Source organism: Pseudopodoces humilis, chromosome 6 (assembly GCF_049639895.1).
Source record: "Pseudopodoces humilis isolate 2021_Gansu_Grassland_sample_001 chromosome 6, ASM4963989v1, whole genome shotgun sequence".
In the NCBI taxonomy this organism is placed as follows: domain Eukaryota; kingdom Metazoa; phylum Chordata; class Aves; order Passeriformes; family Paridae; genus Pseudopodoces; species Pseudopodoces humilis.
Genome location: NC_142205.1, coordinates 1,522,149 through 1,541,270, shown reverse-complemented (window position 1 = coordinate 1,541,270; position 19,122 = coordinate 1,522,149). Strand labels below are relative to the sequence as shown.

The 19,122-nt window shown below is 50.6% G+C and overlaps 1 protein-coding gene across 12 annotated transcripts in view; it reads left to right on the top strand.

The window, feature by feature from the left end:
- The window catches only part of DYSF (dysferlin), a 76,437-nt gene that overhangs the window by 39,669 nt on the left and 17,646 nt on the right, over positions 1–19,122 (top strand). For 7 of the 12 annotated variants that reach the window (XM_014261146.2, XM_014261145.2, XM_014261144.2 and 4 more), the window contains 9 exons: positions 7,081–7,179; positions 7,741–7,869; positions 9,020–9,175; positions 10,420–10,511; positions 12,252–12,422; positions 12,819–12,961; positions 16,266–16,405; positions 17,271–17,359; positions 17,566–17,661. In XM_014261146.2, coding sequence (XP_014116621.2) covers positions 7,081–7,179; positions 7,741–7,869; positions 9,020–9,175; positions 10,420–10,511; positions 12,252–12,422; positions 12,819–12,961; positions 16,266–16,405; positions 17,271–17,359; positions 17,566–17,661 — 1,115 coding nt within the window. Of the gene's footprint in view, positions 1–2,192; positions 2,256–7,080; positions 7,180–7,740; positions 7,870–9,019; positions 9,176–10,419; positions 10,512–12,251; positions 12,423–12,818; positions 12,962–16,265; positions 16,406–17,270; positions 17,360–17,565; positions 17,662–19,122 lie in introns of all 12 variants that reach the window. The other 5 variants (XM_014261139.2, XM_014261136.2, XM_014261138.2 and 2 more) reach the window with 1 other exon arrangement.

Below are 19,122 nucleotides of genomic sequence, written 5' to 3'. Positions count from 1 at the left end.
GATGTGGAGCTTGAGCCCGGCTTCCCATGATCCGGATCCGGGATTTCCCAAGAGCTGGAATTGAGATTTCCCACAATCCCCTGCTGGAAGTGCTCGGAAAATGTGGTGCTGGACATTCCCGCGGGTGGCATTCCCAGTTTGTCCCATTTTTCCGGGCGGTCAGGATGGGTGGAACACCCTGGGATGCCCAGAGTGGGATTGGCCACGCCCACAATTCCCTGGAATTCTCTGCTCAGATTTCCATGAGTTATTCATGGAAAAGCAGGTTGGTGGCAAACCTGCTCCCACTTTTTCCTTTGGGAATAAAACCTCTGGATAGGGACACACTCTGGAGCTCTGGGAGCTGCTCCTGGGAATGCAGGATCCCATCCCGGAGATTCCAGAGGAAGGAATGAGATGGAGCTTTGGAATCCTGGAGCTTTGTTCCCTGGGATAATTTTATTGGAAGCACCTCCAAGCTCGGATCGAATTTAGGAAAGAGTTTAAACAGCAGGAAAAGGGGGAGAGGGATGTGACAAAACCATTCCAAAGTGGAAAATTCTGGCTTTTGTTTTTCCTGGGAACAACTTTTCCAAAACAATCCTCCTTCCACCCATGGAGTTCTTCAGTTTGACCCCGGATTTGTCCTTCTCCATTTGTTTCTTTCCTTGTTTTTCCTGCTATTTTGGGAAAGCAGGGAGCTCCTTCCTGGAAAGCCAACCCAAAATTCCCACCTCGGAATTTTGGCTCTGGAAGCTGCTCCTCTCCTGGAGGTGGACACGGATTGAGGCGTGGACGGACCGTTGGGATCATCCCGCCCATCCAGGGCCAGATTTGGGAGGTCAAGGAGCAATCGCGGCCCGCGGGGACCATCCCGCTCCACTTTCCCGGGAAAAGGGATGGATCCCAAGCCAGCAGCTCGTGCTCAGGGCTCTTTGGAAGCAGGAGCCAGGATTTTTCATGGATGCGTTTCCTTGTGTGGCTCCGGAGTTTTTCTCCCTCCTTGCCAAGCCTGGCTTTGCTCCCTGCTCCGAAGGACGGTTGGAACAAAGGATCCCTTTGTTGCTTTCCCTGGAAAATCGGGAAAACAACCAGAGGTGAAATCCCTCAACTCCAAGGCTTGGGAACGCGTTCTCCATCTCATCCGAGCGGGATCAGGAGTTCAGGCGGAGTTTAAAACCAGTTTAAGTGCACGGGAATCACATCCCGGTCACCCAAAGTGAGGAAAATCCTCCTAAAAAATCATGGAAAAAGGATTTTTCCTGGCTAATCCCGTCTAGTTTGGTTCTCTGGGAGAAGGACATGGAGCGGGGTTTTGGAGAGGTGGAATTTGTGGAAAAGGCTGCTGGATCAGGCTTTGTCCTGCCTGCTCTGCTCCCGGTGTTTTCCAAGGGTTCATTCCCATGGGAAGAGGGTCAGGAAGGATCCCACGGCTCCGTGGGATGAGCAGGGATTTGTTCTGTCTGCTCATGGACAAATCAGCTGGAAAGGATTCCCAGCAACCTCTGGGAGCCGTGAGGGAATCCTGGTGGAAAATGATCCTCAGGGAATTTTTTCTCTATGGAAACAGGCGGAAATTGTGGAATTGGGCCCAAGGATGCCGATGTGGATCTGGTGGGATCAGAGCAGGGTTTTGGGAACAAGCCCGAGCTGGAAAACTGGGAATGCTGTCGGGATCTGCCTGATTCTCAGACCTGGCTGTTTTCTGGGAATAGCCTCGCATTCCTTCCCCTTTTCCACCTCCGAGGTGGATTCCAGGAATCCTGGGGCAGCGTTGCTGCTTCCTGCCCACGGAAGTGATCCCGGGTTTTGGTTTGCCCAGGATGAGCCGGGCTTGGACCTGGACCTTGATCCTGAGCATTCCCAATCCCATTCTAAATCCCCCTGGCTCCCATCCTTCCCTGGATTCCAGGATGACTCCCTGAATTTGCAGCCCTCTGTATCCAGGGAAAATCCTCTCCTCCACTGGGAATTACTAACAGCGTTTCCATATTTTTCCCTTTTAAAATCCCATTTTCCCCCCGCCTCATTCCAGCTCTTTGCCGAACATCCCTAAAAACAAACCCTGAGCTCATCCCAAATTTGCCTCATCCCGGGAAACCCCAGGGTTGGGAATATTACTTTGGATGAATCCCTTTAATTGTTGCTTTCGCTGCCGTGTGTTCATCGCTGTTCCCGGAATTCCTTGGATAACGGATCATTTTAATTTGTAGCTTTCCGAGGGTTTGACGAGCTCCGCGCTAATTAACATCCCGGATTCCCGGGCCCTGCCTCATGTAGGTACCGCTTCCTTTCTAATTGCTAATGAACTGCTTAATTAATTAATTAATCACTTAATTAATGATCTGAATCCATGAGAATATGCGGATAAAGATGGAAGGAGGCGTTTTCCTTCCGGGAATGACCCCGCTTGCTGCTTAGGAAAACGGCAATTCCAGCTGGCTGCCGGCGTGTCCTGGGGTTTTCCAATCATTCCAAAGGGAATGAGGGAGGTTTTGAAGGAATTCTGACCCCAGCTCGGGGATCCCAGCACAGGAAGGACATGGAAATGTGGGAGCTGCTCCAGGATGATCAGTGGGATGGAGCAGCTCTGCTGGGAGAAAAAGCTGGGAGAGCTGGGAGTGTTTCCCTGGAGAAGGGAGAAATCCAGGGAATGCTGAGAGTCCCTGCAGGGGCTCCAGGAGAGCTGGAGAGGGACTGGGGCCAAGGGCTGCAGGGACAGGAGCCAGGGAATGGCTTCCACTGGGAAAGGGGAGATTGGGCTGGGATCTTGGCAAGGAATTCCTGCCTGGGCTGCAATTCCCAGATTTGCTGGGGCTGATCCCTGAATCCCTGGGAATGCCCAAGGCCAGGCTGGACACTGGGATTGGATCCACCTGGGATTGTGGGAGCTCTCCCTGCCCTTGGAACTGGATGGGATTTAAGGATCTCTTCCCTTTTCCTGCTCCTTTTGCGTCTTTTCCATGAGAAAAGCAAATGTTGGGATTTTCCTGGGTTTTATAGGGAGGGCAGTGGAGCTGCTTTGCCCTCTCAGGGATAACACTCCAGAGGAGCAATTCCCTTCATCCCAAATTCATCCCACTAAGATTCCCGAAGGAATCATTGAGTGGTTTGGGTTGGGAGTACCTTAAATCCTGTCCCATTCCACATTTTCCATGGGCAAGGATACCTCCCATTATCCCAAATGGATCCAAGCCCATTCCAACCTGGCCTTGGACACTTCCAGGGATCCAAATGTTGTCCAATGGATGGATTTCTCCATCCCAGAGAGGTGGCAGTGCTGGGATCTCAACTCTGGAAGCAAAAATTCCTGAAATTATCCCTCCACAGTGCTGTCTATCCACATTTTTCATTTCCATGGATATGGTTTAGGAAAAACAAAATCCAGGGAAAAAAAAAAAAAAAAAGAGGGAAAAGCTGAAAAACATTAAATTAAAATCAAACTATGGGAATTTTAGGTGGGAATAAACCATCCCGGTGTTCCGGTTTTTCCAGGATCCTTCAGGAATGGGGGTCAATGGGATAAACCTCAGTTTGCCAAAAGATGGGAATGTTTCCTTGGGAAAACCATCCCGGTTTGGAAAACGGAGTTCCCATCTTCCTTCCTGGCTCCTTCTCCTTCAGGGCTTGGGAGTTTTACAAAAAAGCAGGAGTTGGAAATGAGGCCCAGGGGCTGCAGCTGGAGAAATCCTGGAAAAAAGCTTTTCCAGCCAAAAAATCCGGCTCAGTGCGGAGCGTGTGAGGGGGGTCCTGGATTTCACTGGGATCTGGTTGGGGTGTTAATGAGGAGGGGGAAGAGTTTAAACTGCCTGAGGGCTGGGATGGGTGGGAATGTTGGGATGGAATTCTGCTGTGGGAGGGTGGGAAGGGGATGGAATTCCCAGATTTGCTGTGGATCCCTGGAATTGTCCAAGGCCAGGTTGGACATTGGGATTGGATCCATCTGGGGTGGTGGGAGGTGTCCCTGAACATGGATGGGGTGGGAATGGGATTGGATTGAAGGTCACTTCCCACTCAAAGCTATTCCAGGATTCCAGAGCCCCTCTGCTCTGTAGCCAGGCTGGGAGAGCTGGGAATGTTCCCCTGGAGAAGGGAGAAATGCAGGGAATGCTGAGAGTCCCTGCAGGGGCTCCAGGAGAGCTGGAGAGGGACTGGGGCCAAGGGCTGCAGGGACAGGAGCCAGGGAATGGCTTCCACTGGGAAAGGGGAGATTGGGCTGGGATCTTGGCAAGGAATTCCTGCCTGGGCTGCAATTCCCAGATTTGCTGGGGCTGCCCCTGGATCCCTGGGAATGCCCAAGGCCAGGCTGGGATGGATTTGGATCCATATGGGATGCTCTGAGCTGTCCCTGCTCATGAAATGGGATGAGCTTTCAGGTCCTTTCCCATTCCATAATTCCATGATCCATGATTCCCGGAGGAGAGGGACTCTCGGACACCTCTGCTCCTCCATTCCTCGCTGAGCAGCCCTACAGGGCCGTTACTCCTCCGTTACTCCTCCGTTACTCTTCTGTTACTCCAGCTTGTGCTCCTTTCCAAATCCCCCATCCCGGGACACATTAATGGAGCTGAGCGGAGCCAATTCCGGCTTCTCCGTGTCTGTGAACTATTTGGGATAATTGGTTGTTTGCTGTGTTTGCTCCTTCCCAATCCAAGCCCACATTTCACGGCTTCTCCGGTTACGGCTCCTTGGAAGAGCTCCGGCTGTTGGATGGTTCCTCCTGGGAATGGTTCCCATCCCAGAGCTTCGCCCCTCCCCGGAATGTTCCTGATGGTTTTGATATTCCCAGCTGGGAGCCAGCCCATGGCACTGCCACTGGGGAGGGGGGAAAGTATTCCCAGAGAAAACTCCAGGATTTCTCCTGCCGGGGTTTGTAGGATCACGGAATGGTTTGGGTGGGAAGGGATCTGAAAGCTCATCCCATTCCACGGGCAGGGACACATTCCCTGATCCCAGCTGGATCCAACCTGGCCTTGGGCACTGCCAGGGATCCAGGGGCAGCCCCAGCAAATCTGGGAATTGCAGCCCAGGCAGGAATTCCTTGCCAAGATCCCAGCCCAATCTCCCCTTTCCCACTGGAAGCCATTCCCTGGCTCCTGTCCCTGCAGCCCTTGGCCCCAGTCCCTCTCCAGCTCTCCTGGAGCCCCTGCAGGGACTCTCAGCATTCCCTGCATTTCTCCCTTCTCCAGGGGAACATTCCCAGCTCTCCCAGAGCAGAGGGGCTCTGGAATCCTGGAATGCTTTGGGTTGGAAAAGACCTTCAATCTCATCCCATTCCCACCCCATCCATGTTGAGGACACCTCCCACCATCCCAGGTGAATCCAATCCCAATGCCCAACTTGGCCTTGGACAATTCCAGGGATCCAGGGGCAACCACAGCAAATCTGGGAATTCCATTCCAGCCCTCCCTCACCCTCAGAGCTGGGAATTTATTCCATGAAGGAGAAATTCTCCTTCCTCCAGCTGTGCTTTGCTCCCGGAGCTGCTGCAGTTCCTGGGGTGACGGGATTGGCTGGAATAATCCGGTTATTCCCAGGATATCCAAATGATGCGTCCCTCTTGGAAAAAAGGTTGGAGTTCCAGCGTGATGAGAGGGAAGAGGAATGGAACGGGGATAGGGAGACAGGAAACCTTGGGATAATCATGGAGCAGCTTTCCAGGTTGGAATAAGCTCCTTTTTCTGGGAAAATTTCAGGATTTGGTCACTTGAGGTTAAATTTATCCACAGGGGATTCTCACTTGGGTTTTGCCCGATGGGATCCATGGAAAAGGGAGCACAGATCCTGATCCCAGGGATTGTCTGTGCCCTGGATAAACCCCTGGAGGTGGTTTGGGATACCTGGAGGGAATTTTTTCCGTCACCTGGATTAACAAAATTCCTCAATCCATCCTTTGCCCATGCATTGCTTTTCCATTCCCAAATGGAATCATATCCATCATCATTAACGTTCCAGCTGCTCCCCTTACCTCCTTTTTATGTTTTCCCTGTTTTTCATTGGAATATTGGTCAAAATCCACCGAAATCTCTAATCCAACTCTTTCCCTTGGGCTGCAGAAGATTCCGTGGGTAAGTCCTGGGATGAATCCAAGCGTTTTCCTTGAATCCCAATACCTGGGGAATGTCACGATGTCCGAATGGAGCATTTGAAAAAATAAAATGGGAAGTGAGGAGAGGAAAATCGGGATTTTCCCCCCAAAAAACTAAAAATGAGGTGGCAGACACTTTGGAGTGAATTTCCGGAATATTCCAATTAAATCCAATGTCTATCCATAGAATCCATGAATTCTAATATAAATCAAATGGAATTTCATTTGGAATCCTCCGCGAGGTCACCGAGCTGGAATTCTGCGGCCTCCTCAGAGGAGACATTGGGATTTTCCAGGAATTTTTCATGGATTGCCGGCAAAGCGATCCCAAAACCGGGATTCCTATAAAATCCATGGAATATTGAGCCAGCGTGGTTGTTTTTCCTCTTGGAAATAGCATCCTTAGAGCTGGAATGGTTTACTGGGAATGAGGCAATGGGAGATGGTGAGAGACGAGGTTTTGTGGGATTTTCCTGGTTTTTTTCATCCAAGGGTTTTGTCCTCCTGGAGACCTGAGCACTGCTGGGTTTTAATGGAAAAACGGGAATTTTATGGATTTCTTCATTTATCCGCAGGTTTTGTTGGGATGGGGAGGTTGGGAGGTGCTGGGATACAGCCAGGAAGTTAATCCCTGTCTCCCAAATCCCAAAAATTTCAAGGGAAAGCCTAAAATTGGAGCATTTCAAGCTGTTAACACCATTAAATTGGTTCTTTCCCTGCAGAGAAATCCTGGGAAAACACCCTCCGAGTGGCCAAAAATTCCCTAAAAACGCTTCAAATCCTTGGAATATTCTTCTTGGAGCTCTACCTCATCTTCCCATGAGGAAAAATCCTCTTGGGAATATCCACAATGGCTGTAACACCCGGATTTGGGCTGGGAGCGTCCCAAAAAACCTGGAAATCAGGGATGGGGTCGATGCAGGGTTCACTTCCCAAACCTGGGAGCTGCTGCCGTTTTCCTGGGATGTTTTTTTTTTGTGGAAAAGGAATAATTTTGGGATTTCTGGCTGCAGGAGGAGGAATTCATCGACTGGTGGAGCAAATTTTACGCTTCCACGGGAGAGAGGGAAAAATGCGGATATTACTTGGAAAAGGGATTTGACACCTTGAAGGTGAGTGGCTTCCGTCGGGTGTGGATCCTTGGAATTCCGTTCTTCACGATTTCCTTGGGATTTTCGGCTTTTTTCCCCATCTGGGTTAAAAAAAAAGGAAACATTTTCTCCAAGTGTGGAAAAATTCCATTACCTTTGGAAAATCCATTCAGGAAACTTCCGGAATTTTTTTCTTGGGAGGCAGTGAGGGGGTGGGGAACTGCCACACTGGGAAGGGTTTGGGAATGAAGAAAATCGGGGATTTCTCAGGGAAGAGGGAGATTTAGGCACAAGAAATGCTGAATTTAAAGCAAACTCCCAAATAGGGAAGATTTTCCTTGGTTTTAAGGAAAATATTCCCAGCTGGAAGATCCATGAAAAACCCACCAGGAGACCTTGGCTTTGTCTGGGTCATTGGGATGGGCTGGAATTTATTGTGGAATTCCCAAATTCCCCACTTCTCTCTCCCTCAGAGGGAAACAAGGGGGAAAACTCCTGGAATTTTCTCCCCATGGGAGGAATTTTCCCAGGATTGAGGGATTTGGTTGGAATTTTTTCCCTGCTCCATCTTTTCCTCCTCAGGTCTACGAGACGGAGCTGGAAAACGTTGAGGAATTTGAGCACCTCTCCGACTTCTGCCACACCTTCAAACTGTTCCGGGGGAGATCCCAGGATTCCAACGACGACCCCTCAGTGGTCGGGGAATTCAAGGTGGGATGGGCCCTCTTTCCATGGATTGTGTCTGTAGGGGTGGGAATTGGAAGATCCTTCAAGTCCTTTCCGGCCCAAATCGTTCCGTGAGGCCAGGAATTGTGGGAGTTGTGGAATCTTCACCCATGGAAGTGTCCAAGGCTGCTTGGAAGGGGATTGGAGCAATCTGGGATTGTGGGAGGTGTCCCTGCCTATGGAAAGGGTGGGAATGGGGTGGGATTTATGGTCTTTTCCAAATCAAACCATTCCAGGATTCTGGAGCCCCTAGGAGCGGGGTTGGGAGAGCTGGGAATGTTCCCCTGGAGAAGGAAAAAATGGGAATGAGACCCAGGGGCTGCAGCTGGGGAAATCCTGGAAAAAAGCTTTTCCAGCCAAAAAAAATCCGGCTCAGTGCGGAGCGTGTGAGGGGAGACTTGGATTTCACCAGGATCTGCCTCCGGCTGGGGCGTTAATGAGGAGGGGGAAGAGTTTAAACTGCCCGAGGGCTGGGATGGGTGGGAATGTTGGGATGGAATTCTGCTGTGGGAGGGTGGGGAGGAGCTGGAATTCCCAGATTTGTTGTGGATCCCTGGAATTGTCCAAGGCCAGGTTGGACATTGGGATTGGATCCATCTGGGGTGGTGGGAGGTGTCCCTGAACATGGATGGGGTGGGAATGGGATTGGATTGAAGGTCACTTCCCACTCAAAGCCATTCCAGGATTCCGGAGCCCCTCTGCTCTGGGAGAGCTGGGAACGTTCCCCTGGAGAAGGGCAAAATGCAGGGAATGCTGAGAGTCCCTGCAGGGGCTCCAGGAGAGCTGGAGAGGGACTGGGGCCAAGGGCTGCAGGGACAGGAGCCAGGGAATGGCTTCCACTGGGAAAGGGGAGATTGGGCTGGGATCTTGGCAAGGAATTCCTGCCTGGGCTGCAATTCCCAGATTTCCTTCGGCTGCCCCTGGATCCCTGGGAATGCCCAAGGCCGGGTTGGGATGGATTTGGATCCCAATGGGATGGTGGGAGCTGTCCCTGCCCGTGGAATGGGATGAGCTTTCAGATCCCTTCCCACCCAAACCCTTTCCACAATTCCATGATCCATTCCCATTGTTCCAAGCCTGCTCCCACAGGACCCATCTCCACCTGTTCTTCCCTGAATTCCCGTGTTCTTCCCAGGGTTCTTTCAGGATTTATCCTCTTCCCGACGATCCGCGGGTTCCGGTGCCTCCCCGGCAATTCCAGCAGCTCCCGGCCAGGGGACTCCAGGAATGTCTGGTCCGGGTTTACGTCATCCGCGCCTTTGGCCTCCAGCCCAAGGATTCCAATGGGAAGGTATTTCAGAGGGAAAGCTCCGCGTTCGCTCCTGCAGCGGATTCTTGGAACAGCTCAGCCCTCATTGGTCAAAATTTGATCAAAATTGGTCAAAATTTACAATTTTATCCTAAAATTTAGGAATTTGTTCCCGTTTTCTGCCTCCCTTGGAATATCTGGGAATTCCAGGAGCCAACTCTTCCTTTATCCACTGGGATTTTTTAGGATTGATTCCATGAGTTTTGGGTTTGGTTTTATTTTGGGGTTTTTTTTTTTTTAGTTTTTCGGTGGTGAAGGAAATAAAATCCCGTTTTTCTCAAAATTCCTTCTTGCAAAGGTTTGCTGGTATGGAAGGAAAATTCTGGGAAAATGGGAATTGTAAAGGTCCATAACCCAGGGATGGGGAAAATCCTTTTAAAGGCTCTTTGTTCCACTGGAAAATGGGAAAATTTAAGGAAAATTGGGGAAAATTGGGAAATACGTGAGGAAATATATAGGAAAGATGGATGGACACATGGAATACACATGGAAAATTTATGGAAAAATAACGAATAGACATGAAAATATATGGAAAAACATACGGAAAAAAAATATATGGAATATGGGAAATCTATATGGAATAGATGAAGAAATTCCAATCACTTTGGAATTTTCCCCATTTTTTTAAATTGATTTGGAATGGAAGTGTTTAATTCCTTAGAAATCTTCCATGAGTAATTCCCAAGGATTAAAAAGAAGGGGGGAAAAAAAGGGATTTTTTCCATTTAAAACCCCAAACCAACCCAAATTTGATGCCAAATTTCCCCTGGGATGGGAATTTTTCCAGAGGCTTATCCCAGCCCAAGGAATACCTGAGTGCTGATTCCATTCTCTGAGCTCTGTTTCCCATCCATTCCTTAAAAACCAAATCAGCAGGAAAAGGAAAATCCGGGAGAAGTGTTGAGAAAACTTGGACTGGGTGTTTTTTTTCCAGGGAATTCTTGGATGTGGCTGGGATAGTGGATCCCTGTAGATCCAGGCAAAATCTTTTAGGTGGAATTGGATCTTTTCCTTGAATTTTTTCCTTCTCCTGGCAAAAAAGTCCAATCTAAATTCAATTCCCAGCTTCCCAAACTGATGCTGAATTCCCAGAATAATTTTTTTTGGGGAAAGGGATGGGATTTGGAGCAACCTGCGGAAAAGGGTAGGACTGGATGGGCTTTAAGGTCATTCCCAATCCAACAATCCCTTGGAATTTTTGTGTTTCTTTCCATGCCCGCCTCCAGTGTGATCCCTACGTGAAGATTTCCGTGGGAAAGAAATCCATAAATGACCAGGAAAATTACCTTCCCTGCACCCTGGAGCCTGTCTTTGGGAAGTAAGTACGGATTCCCTTCAGGATCCATGGAATTTTTTGGATTCCCTTATTGAGGGAATTGTGCTGGGCCAACCGGAACTTCCCATTCCGACACCCAATTCCAGGTTGGAGCAGTCCGGAATAGTGGGAAGTGTCCCTGCCCACGGCAGGGATTGGGAATGGGATGGATTTTAAGATTTCTCCCATCCCAATCTATTCCATGATTCCCTTGGCTCTCATTCATCAATCCCTGGGATTTCTGAGCTGTGGGTTGGAATTCCGTAGGGGAGGAATCTGGATCATCCCATTGATGGGAAAGAGTTTGGGGAACTTGTCATCCAGGATCTTTGATCCGATGTCTGAAGGAAAAACGTGAGGGACGGAGAGGAATGGGACACCTCTGAATGTTCTGGAAAAGGATATCCATGGATAATTGAGTTGTTTCCCTTGGAAATAGGATAGAATTCCAAGGATAATGGCTTATTCTGGGAAAAGATGCTTGGCAAGACTGGAAAAGGAGCAGGGAAACTGAGGAAAGCTCAGCTCCATGGGGCTTTGTTCTCCCAGAAAATCAGACAATCGTGGAATAGCTTGGGTTGGATGAGACCCATGAGGATCATCCATTGAGCTCCTTCCCAGGACAATCCCAACAATCCCACCCTGTCCCTGGGAATGTTGTCCAAATGCTCCTGGAGCTCCGGCAGCCTTGGGAATGTGGCCATTCCCTGGGGAGCTGTTCCGGTGCTCCAGCACCCTCTGGATGAGGAATCTTTTCCTGATATCCAGCGTAAACCTCCCCTGGAACAGCTCCGGCCATTCCCTGGATCCTGTCCCACAGATCGGAGCTGCCCTTTGGGATGAGCTTCAGGTTGACAAAATCCGGGACTGGGGGAACAAACAGGGATCAAATCCTACTTCCCATAAAATCCATCTGATTTTCCAAGGCTGCTCCCACCAATGCTGGGACACCTTCCCAACAAAGCCAGATGGAGAGGGAGGAGAATTTAAATGGGATTTTGGGAAGGAATTCCTGGCTGGGAGGGTGGGGAGGGGCTGCGCTGGAATTCCCAGATTTGCTGGGGATCCCTGGAATTGTCCAAGGCCAGGCTGGACATTGGGGCTTGGATCCAGCTGGGATGGTGGGAGCTGTCCCTGCCCATGGATGGGGTTTGAATGGGATGGGATTTAAGGTCCCTTCCAACACAAAACATTCCAGGATTCTGGAGCCCCTCTGCTCTGGGAGAGCTGGGAATGTTCCCCTGGAGAAGGGCAAAATGCAGGGAATGCTGAGAGTCCCTGCAGGGGCTCCAGGAGAGCTGGAGAGGGACTGGGGCCAAGGGCTGCAGGGACAGGAGCCAGGGAATGGCTTCCACTGGGAAAGGGGAGATTGGGCTGGGATCTTGGCAAGGAATTCCTGCCTGGGCTGCAATTCCCAGATTTGCTGGGGCTGATCCCTGGATCCCTGGGAATGCCCAAGGCCAGGTTGGACATTGGGATTGGATCCACCTGGGGTCATGGAAGGTGTGGAATGAGGTCATTAAGGTGTCTCCTGATCCAAACCATTCCATAATTCCACAATTCCTTGATAAACGAAGCCAGCACAGCCCAGCCCTGACCCTGCTGGCTCAAGGTGACACAGACGCTCAGGGACTTGGATCCATCCCATCACCAGTGGGTCGGGACAAGATTTTCAATCCATTCCCATGGAATTCCAGTGGCACGATCCTCTTTTCCCAAGCAATTCCCTGTTCCTGTTCCCAGGATGTTTGAGCTGAGCTGCACCCTGCCCCTGGAGAAGGACCTCAAGGTCACCCTCTACGACTACGACCTCCTGTCCAAGGATGAGAAGATCGGCGAGACCGTCATCGACCTGGAGAATCGCTTCCTGTCCAAATACGGGGCTCGCTGCGGCCTCCCCCAGACCTACTGCGTGTGCGTTCCTCCAGGGGCTCGGAATTTCCGTGAATCCCGGGATTGGGGTGCTGAGGTGGCCACGGGATCACAGCAGGGGAGTCCTGGTTCTCCTCCAGGGAGATCCTGTTTCATCCGTGGTTTCTCCTGGTGACCTTGTGCTGAGGATGCTCCCAGAGAAGCTGTGGGTGTCCCATCCCAGGAATGGGAGATGGGGGTGGGATCTTGGCAAGGAATTCCTGCCTGGGCTGCAATTCCCAGATTTGCTGAGGCTGCTCCTGGATCCCTGGGAATGCCCAAGGTCAGGTTGGATCCAGCTGGGATGGTGGGAGCTGTCCCTGCCCATGGCACTGGATGAAGTTTGACCTCTTCCCAATCCAATCCATTCCATAATTCCATGGTTCTGTTTGGTTTCAGCTCCGGCCCCAACCAGTGGCGAGACCAACTCCGCCCTTCCCAGCTGCTCCACCTCTTCTCCCTGCAGCACAACTACAAAGCTCCCACCTACAAATCCGACCGGATCATCTTCCGGGATCAGGAATACGTCCTCTCCGAGCTGGGTAAGATGGCAGGGATATTTTGGGATAGCAGAATTTCCTTGCTCCACAGGAAGGGATGGAGCTGGATGTCATGGAGACATCACCAGGATTGAGGGATGACATTGTCCCCATCCTCCTCCTCTCTGTCCCCATGGGCTCTGAACTATTCCCAAACTTGGCTGTGGCCCAAATCCTGCGATTTGAATCCAGACCTTCGATTTGGGAATGCTGACCTTGAGTTTGTGGGAAACTCCATTGGGTTGGAGCTTCCCACAGTGCGTGGAGACATCATGAGGAGCATTATGGAGGCCAGGAGTAGGTGATGGACATGTCCCCCTCCTCTTCCTCACTGACCATGTTGGCTCTGGACTTTTCCCAAACTTGGCTGCGTCCCAAATCCTGGGATTGAATCCAGACCTTCCATCCAGGAACTTTGACCTTAAATTGGACCAAGCCAAACACCCCCAGGTGGGAGCTCCATTGTGGCTGTGAAGCTCCAGCCTGGTGATCCAAGTGCATGGAGATGTCACAGAAAAGGTGATTGTGAAGGCCAGGAGTGGTTGATGACATTGTCCCCATCCTCATCTCTGTCTGTGTTGGTTCTGCCCTTTTCCCAAGGCTGTCTGTGCCCCAAATCCTGGGATTTAAACCCAGACCTTCGATCTGGGAATGCTGACCTTGAGTTTATGGGAAACTCTAACCCAATGGAGCTTCCTACAGGGCATGGGGACATCATGAGGAATGTTACGGAGGTCAGGAGTGGGTGATGGACATGTCCCCCTCATCTTCCTCTCTGTCCATGTTGGGTCTGTACCATTCCCAAACTTGGCTGCATCCCAAATCCTGGGATTGAATCCAGACCTTCCATCCAGGGACTTTGACCAACCTTGAGTTGGACCAGACCCAACACCCCTGGGTGGGAGTGACACGCTCCAACCTGACATTCCAAGTGCTGCCAGAGCCGGAAGAGCAGCTCTTCCATAGGAATCTCATTTTGGGAATGGTCACTAGAGGGAGACAATATCCCACGCACAGACCTGGGAATTCTTTTGGGATTTGGGGGAATCGGGGGACAAACCCAACTTCTACAAAGAGGAGAAAAGTCCTGGACTTTTAGGGAGGAGTATTTTGTTTTCCCATGGCACCTCCCTCTGACCCAACATTCCTGGGGCAGGAGGGTTTTTTTGGGAAAACTCTGCTTTAGGGCACAAAAAGAGGGATTTAGTCCCAGGAGGAGGTGAAATCCCACTGGGCCTGGCCCAGGAGCTGCAGTTTGGAATCATGGAATGGTTCAGGTTGGGATCATAAAGATGATCCCATTCCATGCCCTCCTTGGGCAGGGTCACCTCCCTCTATCCCAGATGGATCCAACCCGGCCTTGGATACTCCCAGGGATCCAGGCACAACCACAGCTTCTCTGGGAATTCTCTTCCCAGGCCTCCCCACCCTGAGAGCAAAGAATTCCCAATATCCCACCTCAATTTTGATGGGATTTTTAAAGGCCACCACACCAAGGTTGTCACCAGAGACACAAAACAAGGCACAACCCGGGGCTGATCCCTCTCTGCACTCTTGGGAAACAAAGCACAAATTCCTTCAGGAATTCAAGTTTTCCCTTAAGGACAAGGAAAGCAGGGAATCCTTATGGAAAAGTTTTCCAGGGAGAGCTGGGGAAGTGTTAAAAGGCGTCCCCCCCGTGGCAGTGCCTGCTGTCACCTTCTCTGGCTTTAACAGCAGTGAGTTCAAACAGCAGAACAAAGCCCGGGGCTTGACCCGGAGCAGATCTGGAATCCAGCTGCGAGCTGCGGAGCTGGACTGGGAATAAACTGGAGCCATTAAACACGAGAGCTGGGATTTTACAGGCCCCTCCCCCCAGCCCGTTATTCCATAACTCCCAGATTTTGTCGTTCTCCGAGAGGGGCTCGTTCTTTTCCTGGCACGTAAAGCCGCGCGTGTGCGCACACGCCGGAATTCCAGGGTTTGGGAAAATGTTGGGAATTAGCCCAGCTGGCTGGAGTTAAGCGTTTCCTTGGCAAGGAAGGAGCTGAGATATCTCACCGGGATTTGGTGGAGTTGGGAGGATATTTATGGGATAATATTTATGGGATAATAGTTATGGGATAATATTTATGGAATTATATTTATGGAGCACGTTGTGTTTCAAATGTCCTGGAAGGTGCAGGAGCAGAGTGGGGTGAAGTCCACCAACCCCAGCCTGGGATTTTGGGATCATTTAGGTTGGAGTTTGTAAAGTTGGAAAAGATGTTTAAGATCCTGGAATTCCAGAATTCAGGTTGGAAAAGATGTCCAAGATCAAGTCCAACCTTGTCCAAGTGTCATGTCCAGTTGTTCCTTGGACACCTCCAGGGGTGGAGACTTCACCACTTCCCTGATATCCAAGGACAAGGCATCGTGTCCATCCCAGGAATGGGATAGGGAGGCAGGAGTTGGCCATTGGCTGTATTGGGATGGATGATGGATGATGGATGGATGGATGGATGATGGATGGATGGATGATGGATGATGGATGATGGATGGATGGATGGATGGATGATGGATGGATGGATGGATGGATGATGGATGATGGATGGATGATGGATGATGGATGGATGATGGATGGATGATGGATGATGGATGGATGATGGATGGATGATGGATGATGGATGGATGGATGGATCCTGACCAGGCAGAGAAGGAAGGAATGTCCATGACTGAGGAATCTTGGCCCATTTTTGGCAGGATCAGGGGCTGGTGTGGAGCAGGTGAGGAGGAGGAGAAGATAATTCCAGGTCTTCCATGGATGGAGCACCAGAAATATCCTGGTGGGACCAGAGCAGGGACTTGAACCTGAGGAGGAACTTGGAACAACCCCCAGGCTGTGCCGGTGGTGTCTCCGTGTTCCTCCTCCTCTCATTCCCGTCTTTCACCCCAAATCCTGCAGAGGAGAAATGGGATCCCACCGGGAGCTCCTTCCTGTCTGCCCAGCTGAAGATCCTGGGTGGTTTTAAACTGTGGGATAAACTGTTGGCAGAAGGTTGATGGGAATCCGGATTTCTGGGACTTTAGGAGAGCTGGATCCAGGAGTGGGATCAACCATTGGATTCTGTTTTCCATGGGATCCAGCTGGATCCTTGCCACGTCTCCCTGGCTGGGATTTATGGGGTGGTTGCACGAGGATCTCCGTGGGTTTTCCCACTGGGAACATTATCCCTGTGCCCAGGATAGTTTGTGGTGATGGATTTGGGAACAGAGGCTGTGCTGCTCCAGCTCTTCCCGGCCAAAATCCATCCTTGTGGGATTCACTCTGCTCTTTTCCCTGTGGCAGAAGATGGAAAACCCCCAAATCCACACCTGGGGCCGGTGGAGGAGCGGCTGGCCCTGGCCGCGCTCCGGAAGCAGGGATTGGTTCCGGAGCACGTGGAGACGCGGCGCCTTTACAGCCCCCTCCAGCCGGACATCGAGCAGGTGTGTGCTGGGATGAGCCCAGGAGCGGCATCTCCCGATCCAGATGGATCCAAGGGGAGAATCCCACTGGGAATGTCTGTCTTGGGATATGGGATGTTCCCAGGGAGGGGAGGTGTCATTCCTTTCAGGCCCTGCTCCTGTTTTTAAATTAAATTAAATTAAATTAATTTTAATTTTATTTTATTTAATTTTACATTTTTGATCTGAAAGTCCTACTCAGAATTCTTCTCCCAGAATCCTGGGATCACTGATGCTGGAAAAGCTCTCCAAGGTCATCGAGTCCGAGCTGTGCCCGATTCCCACCTCGGCACTGAAAGCCACATCCAGGAATTCCTTGGACACCTCCAGGGATGAGGATTCCCAACCTCCCTGGGTGCTCCCAATCCCTTACTGCCTTTTCCATGAGGAAATTCCTGCTGCTGTCCAGCCTGAGCTGATCCTGGCACAGCCTGAGGCCGTTCCCTCTTTTCCTGTTATTCCCTGGGATCAGATCCCAACTCCCACCTGGTTCCAACATTCCAGGGAGTTGTGGAGAGCCAGAAGGTCCCTCTGGATCCCTGTTTTTTCCAGACTGAGCCCCATTCCCATCTCCCTCAGCTTTTCCTGGTTCTCCAAACCATTCCCACCTCCCTCAGCTTTTCCTGGTGCTCCAGCCCCCTTCCCTCCTCCCTCAGCTTCTCCTCAGGATTTACATCCATCGACAAATTCCCAACTATCCCTAAAATAATTTTAAAATAACCTTTAATGCCATTTTTCCATTGAGGAATCCTCCCTTCCCACCCAAGAATCCCAGCTTTCTCTGGAGAGGTTCAGGCATTCCAGTTTGGAATCTCCCAGGATTTCAGGGATCTGTTCTTCCACGCAGGGAAAGCTCCAGATGTGGGTGGATCTGTTTCCCAAATCCCTGGGACATCCCGGCCCCCCTTTCAATGTCACTCCACGCAAAGCCAAGAGGTAACTCCCCATTTCTTCCACATCTTTTCTTTTGGGAAAAGGAGTTGGGAATGCTTGGAAGCCTCAGGTGGGGATGGATTCCCCCACCTGGATGAGGGACAGCTGTGGGATCATCTCCAGGAAAACGGATCCCACAGGGAAATCCCTCAGTGGGACAACTGATGAGTTTTCCACCTTCCCATAGTTTTATTCCTGGGATTTTCCAGGTTCTACCTGCGCTGCATCATCTGGAATGCCAAGGACGTGATCCTGGATGACCTCAGCATCACCGGGGAGAAGATGAGCGACATCTACGTCAAAGGGTGAGTGTCCTGCTCCGGAGTCTCCCGGATTCCGGAGGCTGGAGGTGCGGGAGAAGCTGGGAGGGAATTAAGGTGGTCCTCGGATTGGGATTGCTGGGATAGACCTGGATCCTGTTGGGATGGAGGGGCCCTCATGGCTCTCCAGTTATGGATCCATGAATTTCCAGCTGTGGATTCACATCTCCGACAATGGATCCACCCCTTTGTGACCATGGATCCAAACATTTCCAGCCATGGATCCACCCTTTTCCAACCGTGGATCCAAACATTTCCAGCTGTGGATCCACATCTTTCCAGTCATGGATCCACATCTCCTCCAACCATGGATCCACACTTTTCCAACTGTGGATCCACACTTCTCCATCCATGGATCCAAACCTTTCCAAGCATGCATCTACACGATTACATCCATGGATCCACATCTTTCCAGCCATGGATCTACACCATTCCAACCATGGATCCACATCTCCTCCATCCATGGATCCAAACCTTTCCATCCATGGATCTAAACCTTTCCAAATATGGATCCTATCTCCAGCTATGGATCCACACCTTTCCAGCCGTGGGTTCACACCTTTCCAGCCATGGATCCAAACCTTTCCAAATATGGATCTACCCCTTTCCAAACATGGATCCAAACATTTCCAGCCATGGATCCACCCTTTTCCAACCATGGATCCCATCTCCATCCGTGGATCCACATCTTTCCATCCATGGATCCACACCTTTCCAGCCATGGATCCACATCTTTCCAACCATGCATCCAAACCTTTCCATCCATGGATCCACACTTCTCCATCCATGGATCTAAACCTTTCCAGCCATGGATCCACATCTTTCCAACCATGCATCCAAACCTTTCCATCCATGGATCCACACTTCTCCATCCATGGATCTAAACCTTTCCAGCCATGGATCCACACCTTTCCAGCCATGGATCCACATCTCCTCCAACCATGGATCCACATCTTTACAACCATGGATCCAAACCTTTCCATCCATGGATCTAAACCTTTCCAAATATGGATCCCATCTCCAGCTATGGATCCACACTTCTGCAGATGCACATTTCCCACTATGGATCCACACCTTTCCAGCAACGGATCCACACCCCTCCATCCATGGATCCAGCTTTTTGGAAGAGACACATCTCTGCTGAGCTCGCAACTTTTTCCTTTGGATCTCCAGGATGATCCCAGGGCAATATTTTTCCTTGGATGTTCCCATAGTGGGATAAGGTGTGGGAGCAGCCTGGCCATGGAGAGAGGAGCTCATTGTCTGCTCATTCCCAGCCTTTCTCCAGGCTCATAGATTGGATTATTTCTTTGGAATTCCCATTATTCCTGGAAAAAGCTCCTCCTTTTTTTTTCCTCTTTTTCCCCCTTTTTTCCTTTTTTTTGCCTTTCCCCCCTTTTTTCCTTTTCCTCCTTTTTTTTTTCTTTTTTCCCCTTTTTTTCCATT